At 39.7% G+C, this 12,210-nt stretch overlaps 1 protein-coding gene across 1 annotated transcript in view; it reads right to left on the bottom strand.

Moving 5' to 3' along the window:
• Window positions 1–12,210, bottom strand: part of LOC106519170 (vang-like protein 1) — a gene marked incomplete at its 5' end in the record, with an annotated part of 62,842 nt that overhangs the window by 28,874 nt on the left and 21,758 nt on the right. The window contains 1 exon segment of the mRNA XM_014010730.1: window positions 3,893–4,019. Within this exon segment, the coding sequence (XP_013866184.1) occupies window positions 3,893–4,019 (127 nt within the window).

Raw genomic sequence — 12,210 nt, 5'->3', positions numbered from 1 at the left:
GTGTGTGTGTGTGTGTGTGTGTGTGTGTGTGTGTAAGAATGTAAAACACTGCTTCCATCCAAGAAACCACAGAAAGTCAGGTTATACAAAATATACGATAAATATAGTGTAGATAAAAGCTCTACATTCATTGAAAGAACACTAGTCTCCTGAGTTTTAGTGAGAAATGATGGAGGTGGGGAGTTAGCTGAAGCGGCCATTTTGAAGTTGAAGTTGTAGAGAAACATCCATTGATTWTTATTTAAGATTTTTATTTAATCTGTCTAGTGGTTTAAGTGATATTTAGCTTTTTTAATTTCCCTTAATTATCAAGAGAAACTTATTGACAAAGCTGACAGCCCTCACACACACACACACACACACACACACACACACACACACACACACGTTTGTTTTTATATCCCGGTGGGGACCGTGGATCAACTGCAATTCATTTTTTGGAAATTTTATAGCCTAACCCTGACCATTTACGCTACAGTTAACCTCACAGGTTAACCTGACGCTAAAACTAACCTAAACTCAATTCACATCTTGGTCCTAAACCTAACCCCCCACCTGTAATTTGCATTTGTAACTGGCATTGGTCCCCACAATGCACGTTCGGTCCCTACGAGGCTGCTTTCTTGGGAAAATGGTTCCCATGATGTAAGAAAACGTGTCCACACACACAAATTTGTATTTCTAACATTAACAATAAATTGTAATGACTTCAATTTATTTCCGTTTCTGTTTCATGACTAATGATGAGTCTTTAACCTGAACCATAGACCTGACTCATCTAAGTCTGGATCATTTCAGGTGAGTCTTTACCTAGAAACAGAGACCCGACTCATCTGACTGTTTCAGTTGMTTTTCTTGTGACTCGACARACTTTGAGGRAGGTCAACTGAGACCTRGGACTCGTGAATCCTGATTCAGTACAAAGATGTGAATAATTTCCCGAGTGAGCCAGTAACAGATCAGTTCTATTACCAGTTCAATCTTAACCTAAACTCAGTTCACATGTTGGCCCTAAACCTAATCCAAATCCAATAAAGAGGTTTCGTCATTTTGGAACTCGGCTTTGGTCCCCACTGGTAATACCASCCCTGACAAGGTAGTGGTTAGACCAGAAAAGGTCCTACAAAAGGATTAAAATGAATCATAAAATTAATTAATTCAATTTCAAATAACTTTGGTGTTGGATGATAAAAATAAATACCATGTTTTTCCACATCAATGAAAAAGTCCTAAATGTATTCAATCCCATCAGAAGGAAAGCTAATGCTAACCTCTCTTTAGCCACAAACCTAACCTCAGGGAGCTGTAAATTCTGCTCGAGACACTACAGAAAAGAAACCATGATCCTAAACTTGTTCCAGACACTGTGCGGATCACAAGAAGCAACGATTCAGGTCTCTTTAAGAACWGAATATTACTAGCCTTAATTTAAATCCAATGGGTTCACATGCATTTCAAGCCTCGTCTCTGAATAAATGTTCACACAAGCCAAGTGCTTTTACCTCACAGGTCTGGTGTGACAAAAATCACACAAACCTCACACACCCCTGACTACGAAGGCYCTAACACACAAAGAATTCCCTCTGGTTTAAACACATCACCTTCCTCCTGTTTGACACCACTTCAGAACACAGCTGACGACTCCACTCAGGCGACCCTAATCCGCCTCTTCCCACCAGCTCCCATATCCAGATAAACACAGGAATAACTGCAGGATAAACTGACCCGGTTACTCACTTCCATTCCTACAAATGCTGAAACAACGGCTTGGAGCAGACGGTGCCCAGACACAGAACCAGCTAAAGAACTCTGAGAAACTCCCATATTAGCATAAAGCCTGGAGGATTGGACTGGTTCCTGAAACTGAAACAACCTGCTGTAAYGGTTCTGTTCAAACAGATCACTCAATGACAATATCTACCGTTTTTTTTCTTTCCATGAGTTAAAGACAATGTCCATCTAAAAAGACATCATCATGGGAAATACCCATGTCTCTGAAGAGGAATATTTAGTTAGCAACAATGCTAATGGTCGGATCTCACTGTGCAGTAATTAAATTTTAAAGTCTAATTTTTCATTGTGGTTTTACTGAATTCKTTTGTTTTGTTTTGTTTTTCAGACACATATGAGCAAACTACTATTAAATAACAGTTTATCATGAGCATGGCTTGCAATACAGCATTCTTGGCTGTGCACATTATTTCATTACCCAACTCTACCCACATTGTACCTTTCAMCCATTTAATACTTTTAGCCTCTAGCTAGCCTTTTGATGATTTTAGCCAATTGATGCTATTGGCTAGCCTTTTGATTTATTTTTTTTATTCTTAGCTAATGTTTTCCAATTTTTACAAGCCTTTTTTATTTTAGGCTTGTGCTTTTATGCTTTTTGCAAACCATTTGATCCTTTTTAGTTAAAACTTGGTGTTTCGATGATTTTAGTTTCTAGTTAGCCTTTTYACGCTACTGGCTAGCCTTCAATTGCTTTGAGCCAGCCATTTTAAGCTTTTAGCTTCTAACTAGCCAATTCATGCAATTGGTTATCCTTTTCCTATTGTTTTACGTTTAACTGCAATTTTGTTACTTTTTTCCCATTTAAACTTGTGTCTTTATGCTTTTAGCAATAGTTTTTAAGCTTAAAATATTTTTTTGATTCTTTTAGCTTTTAAATAACCTTTTGTTACTTCCAATTTTAAGCCAGATTTTTGATGCTTTTAACTAATATTTTGCTACTTTTTAGGAGTCTTGTTTTGATGCGTTTAGCCAGCCTTTTGGTGCTTTAAACTAGCCTATTGATAATTTTAGGCAGCCTTTAGTTTGAGCTAGTGTTTTGATGTTTTTATCTTCTAACTAGCTTTTCGCTAATTTAAACTTAAGGCTGGTCTTTTATGCTTTAAGCTAGCATTCTGTTTCTTTTGGTTGTATAATCTCAGTTTTCTGAATGTTTACAGGAAATTAAAATTATCTTGCATGAAAACAAAATATTTTTAAAATTTCCAGTCATTTGGAAACAATAAAATTAATCCATCTAGGATCTTTTATATCAGTGGCTGTTTGAGTGAAATAAAGTTTTTATAACTTATTGAAAAACAGTAAAAATTATGTTCTTTCCAATATTAAACTCTGACCCAAACCCAGTTAATCTGAACTGATTTTACAGACTTCAGTGGTTCCACGTTATAAACAGATAAATACATGAAACCAAAGAAAACCTGGTATCTGACTGAGAACTCGTGTTCCTCAGGAGCTGCAGCGAACTTCAGGCCTCGACACGTCGGGCTGCAGCAAACCAGCCCGGCTGACACGGTTCTGATCGGCCTGACTGATATTTGATCCATCTTTGATCCGAAGCCAAAATGTCTGAGTCAGGATAAATAATTATGATGAGATCACTTTCAGCAATTTTCATTAAAATCTGTCCAATAATTCAGGAGATATTTTGCTAACACTATCAGGAAGGTTCCTACCTTCTCTTTCGTCAAATAATCCGTCACATAATCCATGTTCTGACGTCAGGGTCAGCACGGTCACAGAGAACAGAGTCCAAAGTCTGACAGGTAAAAGCAGCTGAAGTGGGTTCTAGTTTGGCCTGTTCCATTTCAGACGGACTCACCAAGGCTGCCTCCTGATTTTGTACTGGTTCTCATGATCAGTTTGTTTTTAAAGCGGAATTAAAAATGCAGCTTTATACAAGGAAAATCCCAAATCCGTACCAGAAGAGGACACGCCTTCCTGGCMTTGGTCCTGAAGAACCAGATGGTCCTTCTAGGCTCGGGCCATAAACATTAAATCTCTTCAATCCAATCCAAATCAGACTAACCCACATWGCCAACCAGGAACCACTAACCTGTTTGGAGAATGATCCCACTGACTGAGTGATGTTGTTGTTTACCTGAGCCTGCTCGCTTCGAGCCGTCGAGTCGCCCAGCAGCGGCTCCGCCGGCGGCGTGTTGATCGTGACTGACTTTTCTGAGCGATTGTCTTTGCTGCGAGATTTGTGTCGATCCCGGCTTCGTTCCCTGAAATACAAAAGGAAAAAAAAGTCATCATCATCAGGAACACTAAAACACTGATACTTTTAGCTAGCCTTTTTACAGCCCCAAGTCGTGTAAAACAAACATACAGACAAGATGTTTAACATACAAACAGATGAATTTTATTGATTTTTTGCAAATATTAATTAATTTTGAATGTGATGCCTGCAACATGTTCCAAAAAAGCTGYGACAGGGGCAACAAAAGACCATAAAAGTAGAGGAATGCTCAAAAAACACCTGTTTGGAGCATTCCACAGGTGAACAGGTTAATTGGAAACAGGTGAGTGTCATGATTAGGTCCAAAAGGGAGCATCCCTGAAAGGCTCAGTTGTTCGCAAGCAAGGATGGAGCAAGGTTCACCACTTTGAGAACAACTGTGTGAGCAAATAGTGCAAGAGTTTAAGAACATTTCTCAAAGTACAACTGTAAGGAATTTAGTGATTTCATCATCAGTCAGTCCACATCCACAATATCATCAAAAGATTCAGAGAATCTGGACAAATCTCAGTAAATGAGCAGCAAGGTTAAAAACCAACACTGAATACCCGTAACCTTCGATCTTTCAGGCAGCACTGCATTAAAAACCAACATTATTCCGTAACAGCTATTGATGTTATTGACTAGCCTTCTGACGCTTTTAGTTTGATATTTTTAGCATTAAGCTAGGCTTTTTTTAGTCTAGGCTGGTGGTGTGCTGCTTTTAGTTTCTAGCTAGCCTTTAGATGCTTGGTGATTCTAGTTAGCCTTTTGATCGTTTTAGCTTTTAGCGAAGGCTTAGGTGTGTTAATGTGTTTTAATGCTTTTAGCTTCTAGTTAGTTTTTTATGCTAATGGCTTGCCTTTGATGCAGTATTTTTGAGACCACCTTTTGATGCCTTTAGCTTCTAGARATTCAATTGATACTATTGGCTATTTTTTGATGAATATAGATAACCTTTTAATTTCTTAAACTTTTATCTATGTGTGCTACTCTTCTTTACRATCCTTTTTTAGTTTAAATTTGTGTTTTGATCTTCTGGCACCTTCTTCCAGTCCCAGACTTTGTTCATCCTGCAGATCTTAAAGCTCCGACCAGATATTTTTAGCTTTCTGTTGACATTCTAAAGTGGACCTCCATCAGTCCACAGCCTTGAAGCAGAAGAAGAAGTGACATCACATCCAACCCGCTGTGTTTACAGAAGTAAATATTGATGGTACATGATAGCATGTGTTGATCTGTTCTGAAGTTGTTGTCCAGTCAGAGTTGACCAAATTATTATCTGCTGTAAATGTTTGGTCAAATGTTTACATTTCATCTTGCTGCTTCCTGCCAACTCAGGAGCAGAATGTCACTTCTGGAACAACAAGTCTGAATCCATCATGCTGGTATGGATCTAACAAACATATGGGTATCACCATTAGCATCAGACGTTGGTGTCTCAGCCATCAGGACATGATCAATCTAGAAAGTTTAAAAAAGKAGCAGTATGGAAGCAGCTGGACTTCTGTTCTGTTGCTGAAGATGAGCTGAGTTCTGAGCTTTAAACTGCAGGACATTAGTAATGATAATATCAACATCTGGATCAATCRGTATCCCCCAGCCTCACTGAGACCRGAGTGTTCAGACTGAMGCCATGCTGAAAACCATCAGGATCGGATGTAGGATCACAAATTAAAAAGGCCTGGGTTGGATATTGTCAGAAACATCAGATATGGGTCACTTCTGTCTGCAGTGAGTAGCCTCAGTGTGATCTATGCAAGGARAGAAGCAGCACAGATTCTTTTTACAATTTAGCATTTTTCCACAGGAAATCAACAACAGGTAGCCAAACATCTGGGGCTGTTAAACATAGAACTGCTAAAGATCTCACTGAACTGCATATTCTAGACCAGTGGTTCTTAACCTTTTTTGAGGTACCACTGAGGTATGRGCATTCACTGAACCCTTTTTAGTGAAAAATAAAATATGATTTTTTTTCCAAATTCATCTTACGTTKATCAAAAATTCATCAAAAACATCTTGAACCSGTTAGTGTCTAGAATCTAGACACTAACYGGTTCAAGATGTTCCAAAACGATCACGGGTGTTCGCCACTTCCTGAGCGAGTCGTAGAAGCTTGCAAAGTAAAGTTTTGCTACTTTCAGCAAGAGTTTAACTACAATTAGCTTCTAGCCAACATACTGCACTTTTATTTAGCCTTTTGCTGTGTTTAGCTCGCAGCAAGGATTTTGCAATTTTAAGCTTTTGGTTAGCCTTTTGGTGTATTTTGCAAGCCCTTTAGTAGCTTTAGCTTATAGTTCCAATTCTGTTACTTTAGCATTTATCTAGTTTTATTTACTTTTCGCTTTAAGCTAAGTTTCTGCTTTTGTTTTTACTATGTAGCTAGCAAAAATAGCAAAAACCTTACTTTTAGCAAGGTTTTTGCTAAWTTTGCTCAAAGCTACAGTTAGCAGCTTTCAGCTTTTGGTTAGCCTATTGTTTTTTTCAGATTATGTTAAACATTTGACACTTTAGCATTTAGTTTACRTTTGTTACATTAACTTTCACTAGACTTTTTTACTTTTAGTTTTTGGCTAAAGCTTTGCTACTTTCATCTTTTAGCAAGAGTTTTGCTACTATTAGCTTCTAGCTAACATTTGATAKTTTTACATTTTGCTGCTCTTAGTTTGTAGCAAAAAATTTGCAACTTTAAGCTTTAGATTAGCCTTTTGATATTTTTTGGTAAAATAAATGTTTTTGATGGGTTTTTTGGTGTCTCAAAGCATCCCTTGGAAAACGTGTCTTTTTTTGTTTTTAGTAAAAAGGTCTTTATGCCTCAGGGCCTCAGACGGAGGTAGTCAAAGGGTCAAAACGAATGATCTAATGAAACAATAATCCAGCGTTGCAGCTCGAGGTGTGATGTAGTGATGAGAGATGGTTTGTGGGACCACATGGCTGTTTCCCTTTTTGCAAGGCTGGGTTAATTCTAAAAGCTCACATTATTTTATGTTTCTGGTTTGATCAATGATTTACAACTGGCCGGAGACGGACTAATGAATGGCTCAGTTCTGGGTTTTCAGAGTTCAGGGCCGTGTCGAGCCACTATAAATCCCAGGTGTACTCTGGCCACTGTTGAACTCAGCCTTCCTTTAGAGTCCTTCCCTGCGGCGTCCAAATGAGCTCCATTAAATGGACAGAAACTCCCGCTGTTGTATCCTTAATCTTGCATGAACGGCAGGTAACCCCGCCCCCGAATATCCCCATCACCACATGGCTKAATTCCAAATCAGTAGTTCCATTACTAGAGAAAAGCTCAGCTAATCCCTCAGCCGTTTCCTTCCCCCTCTGGCTCAAACCTGTAGAATGTRATGTTTGGAACCAAGCAAGCCGAAAACACAGCTAAAGTCAGAAGACCACCTTTAATTCTTACAGCCTGAGAGTAAATGAAATCACAGATAAATGAGATCTGCTGCCTGTAAATACAACATTAAATGAAAGACTCAAGCAGAGTCATGAGAACCGCTCCTCTCCAGAGAGGAAAACCTGTCTTCAGGGGGAAAAAAAGGAGAAACTTTGACTGACAGATCTGACTGCAGGGTGTTAACCAGCCCGCTTCCCGCTTCTATTCTCGTACTTCCTTTCAAAACGTGGACTTGACTTCCTGCAGAAAAGCTCAGAGCCTATTGTTCCTGCACACAGAGAGAAACTGTAGCCTGCAGCTGCCTCTTTTACAGACAGTCTGGCATTTTCTTATCTAATAAATCCAGACGATTAGGCCCTTAAATGTGTTACCACCACTATTATTACTTGAAATAATATTAGTGCAGTCCTAATCACTGCAGAGATGGTTATTCCAGCAGGAGAGACCATCAGTCAAGTGATGGCACTGATTATGGTTATTAATTGTTGCTGTAGAAGCAGGAAAAGAGCAGCACAGCTCAACGAGCTGCCGTCGAACATCAATGTCTTTAAAATCACAAGAAGCAGCTACAGAGAATCAAAACCAGGTTTTCAAACTAAAGAAAACAGAGATTTGGTTAAAAAAATGAAGGCTTCAGGTTAAAATCCATCTGAAGGAGAAACAAAAGAAAACTTTTTGATTGAGATTCTGCCAGTGCAGCTGCTGAAAAATCCCACATTTTAAAAACAGTAGAAATTGTGCAATTACAAGACAATTTAAGTGGCTCACCATGGTAACCACACATTTCTCACTCCCTGACCAGAAACTTAACTAAAAGCCGGCAGAAACTAGCTGAAAATCAAGCATCAGTCGCTGTGAGAAAACTTCAAGTCTGATCTGAAACATTCCAGAACAGTGAGTGTCAGAAGACACTGATGGCACCACGGGTGAATTTTTTTGTTTCTAACCTTTTGCAGAGGAAATGAGAGAAGTTTAATGTCCAGGTTTATAAAAAACATTTGAAGCAAAAATGTGGCTGAAGTATTTGGCAGTTTGGGTGGAACTCTGTTTTATGAAGAGGTCTGACAGAAATCTATCATTTTATGTCAGTGAGAGACAGACTGGCTGAAATAAGATGAAGACGTCTATGTCTGGATGAATAATTTCTATATGTAACAAAGAGTTATGGGAGTAAAAGGTGACAGCACCTGTTAACAAGAAGTCATGTATTTAACTCTAAACCAGGGGTGCCRAACCTTTTTTGAACCAAGAGCTACTTTTGAAGTCGGCAGTTTGCCGAGATCTACTCGTCCAGTCTCAGTATCAAAAAACATATTTTTTCATCTCCCTACTCCTCACTTCTTTAAAGTAAATAAAACAGAAAGTAATGTGTTGTTAGTTTTATTTAATTTAAAGTATTGTCAAACAAAGCTATCTACTTAACCATATATTTACCTACAAAAAAAAAAGAAAATATAAAATCCTTACTAACTCCTGACAGAGAAACAAAAAAGTGATGCTCGAATAAAAAGGATAATTTTTTTTACCTCCTTCAATTAGTATTCCCTGTAACATGCGAGCTATAAGGGCTGGAAACCTGCACACTGAGAACCACAGAGTCAAATAACTTTGGAGCACGGGAACTCGTCTCCATTTATTCAAAGAACTCTCCTCTCTTTCTCTCCATACAGGGGAGGAAAAACAAAACAAAAAACTAAAGTCAAAGCGCACAATATACAGTAAAACTCTCTCGTTTATACTATTACAAAAAGTGACTTACGATGGTGCAGATTCACATATCTCCAACAACTATGTCAAACCTCAAATTGCAGCATGCAGGATAATGTCATCTGTAGGTCTTGAAGAGCTCAGTCCCTCCCTGGTCCAGACTGCTGGCTCCAGACCATTCAAAGAGTTCCACCTGGTTCACCACCTATAAAACAAGACACACACAGCCACGCTGGGTACGGAAAACAAGGGCACACCCAAACTGCTAAATAAATAAATAAATAAATAAATAAATAAATAACACAAAGGTGCCAGTCAGTGTATAAGACACTAGTCTGGTCTAAAATGTAATAAAAACAACATACAGACACATTGTGACAAGTCTAGAGGAGACAACTTTTTATGCAAGCTATATAAAAATAATGTATAAATAAATAATGTAAAAAATGTATGTCTACCTTAGTAGGACTTCTGACACTGAGAGGAGACCAGGGTCTCATAGGCAGGCAGTATGAGGTGGTTGAGGTGTAAGCAGGTCTCCAGATGATCGCCAGTCTTTGTGGATCTGTTGTTGGACTTGATGATTTTCATGTGAGGGAAAGCAGACTCCAGAACTCTCCATCCATGCGACTTGTTGCTCTGGATTTGATCCCAATGTCATTTTGAAGAGTCAAAACCTACTTTTCAACCCAGAGCAGTCCAGACTGAAACACGGACACGAACTTGGACACATCCATCGATCCTGGTGGACAACTGCACGTCTTTAAGCAGCCACAATTTCACTTTTATTTTTAAAATCACGGAAAAGCACGTCTGCAGCATCAAACGCTTCTTTCATAACTTCGTCATCGCTGAAAGACGAGTTTTAAGGCAGGTACGGGGCTGCATTAGCAAAGCAGCCTTACCTTAGGAGGGGAAATCCGCCTCATAGCATCTGCGCATTCTTTTGAAAGAAATGCTGTTCCACGTTATCCTTTTTGGACAAGCCAAGGCAGCGCTCGAATTACATGAGTCCTCTTCCCACTCCAGGTGAAAATAATAAGTTTTTATTTGCTTGTTAGCTGTCTTTCGTTCATTTTTTTCCGCCTCGCTGCCATGTTTTAACAAATGACCCTAATCTCGCAAGACTACGTTCGAAGTGCTGTTTCACAGCACCCAAAACTAGCGAGACTAGAGCCCGTTCAAGAATGCAATGTTAAACAAACATTGACAAGGGTACATTCAAGAATGCAATGTTAAACAAACATTGCAAAGAGTGCGTTGAAGACTGCAATGTTAAACAAATGTTGCGAAGAGCGCGTTTAAGGCTGCAATGTTAAACAATGTTGCGTTCTACAAACTCCGTGATCCATTGCTCTGTGAGCTACTGCTAACCAGCTAAAGATCTACCAGTAGATCCTGATCTACTGGTTGGCCTGGCCTACTCTAAACAATGTGAGGAGGCAGGGATGTAGCATTCAGTCTATTTTATTTATGTATGTTAAAAAACCAGATTCAGTTAAGTCCAAATGAGTTTTCTCTGCAGGGTAGCTGGACTCTCGCTTAGAGACAGACTGAGGAGTTCAGTTCTCCAGGAGAGACTCAGAGTAGAGCTGCTGATCCACATTCAGAGGAACCAGCTGAGGGGGTTCATCTGGTAAGGAGGACCCCTTCAAGCCTCCCTATGTAGTTGTTCTGGACAAGTCCAACTGGGAGGAGACACCCCCCACTCCCACCCACCCCCTCAGGGAGACCCAGGACATTCTGGAGAGACTGTCTCTGGTCTGGGAACACCCTGAAGTCCTCCCAGAAGCTCTAAAGAGGTGGCTGTGGGAAGAGAGGTCTGGACCTCCCTGATCCATCTGCGTTCTCAAGATGAGGATGAGGGATGGATGGATGGAAAAAGACATACATTGCTACTAGCTTGTACTTCTAACAAGTTTTACCATCAGAAGTCGTGAAGTTCTTAGCTAAACACACATCTAAAGTCAGTAATGAGCTTTTATCTGCAGCGAACCCTGTGAGCGAAACAAGTGCACCCAGTGATGTCATGGTTCTGTCGTTCTATTGGCTGACGTTTGCACTAAGGACCAAAAACCTTAAGTGCAGACAGAATCTGAATGATTTACAGCTTTCAGGATTAAAGAGAGAATAAATAGAATAATTACTCAGTTAATTGACAGATTAATCAGAGTACTCAGTTACTAAAATAACTGACATTTTAGTTGAAGTCCAGCTTTAGCTGACGTTAAAGAGGAGCTCTTTAWTTTATCTCAGAACCATAGTTTGTTTTTCATCCCCCTCGACTAAAAGCACACACCTCCCCCCTTCCTTTCCCACATCCTCTTCCCACCTCATTAGCATGCAGCGACTGGTTGGTAGCCAACAGCGTGCCATGCTGTGATCTGATTAATGGAACCTGACTTCCTGTGTGGATCTCTGAAGTGGGTTCGGCTTTCTGGAACGATTACAATAAAACGAGGAGGGTCTCGGTGAGGGCAGGACAACCTGGCAAGCTGAGACATGAATCCTGACAGTTCAGTTCATACAGAACTGCTTCCTGCCAACACCTTAGGTCGACCGCGATCACACTTGCCGCCTGACACAGAAAAACCAATAAATACTATAGAAATACAGCCAGCATGAGCGGCACGCCAGAATATCTGTGGATACATTTGTCCTCTCATTGGCTGGCACGGTATTCCAGACACCTGTGAGACCCAGAACTTGTCAGTGTAGGTATAAATGAACCTGTTCTAATTTATTTAACGTTCGTTTGTCCCTCTACCTAATAAAGTTATTCCTAATTATCAATTAATGAGTTAAAATTATGTTATATAAGCTACAGTCCACTGCAATATATTTCACACAGTTTGTTGTTTTTATCAGACGTAGATTTACTTATATTGATTCTGAACCCATCATGGTCTCTGTGGGCTGGTTGGACCGTCCACCTGTAGACAGCAGGACGGCTGCAGGTTTGGCTTCAGTCACGGTGCTAGTTAAAACTTATTTTACATTATAATGTAAAGTCCTGTGTCTAGTTATTGTTACAGGTTCCAGTGCTAGGTGTGCGTGTGTGTGTGTGTGTGTGTGTGTGTGTGTGTGT

Source organism: Austrofundulus limnaeus, unplaced genomic scaffold (genome assembly GCF_001266775.1).
Source record: "Austrofundulus limnaeus strain Quisiro unplaced genomic scaffold, Austrofundulus_limnaeus-1.0 Scaffold72, whole genome shotgun sequence".
NCBI classification, from domain to species: domain Eukaryota; kingdom Metazoa; phylum Chordata; class Actinopteri; order Cyprinodontiformes; family Rivulidae; genus Austrofundulus; species Austrofundulus limnaeus.
The sequence above is the reverse complement of the archived record's forward strand: the minus strand, read 5'-3'. Positions and strand labels throughout refer to the sequence as shown.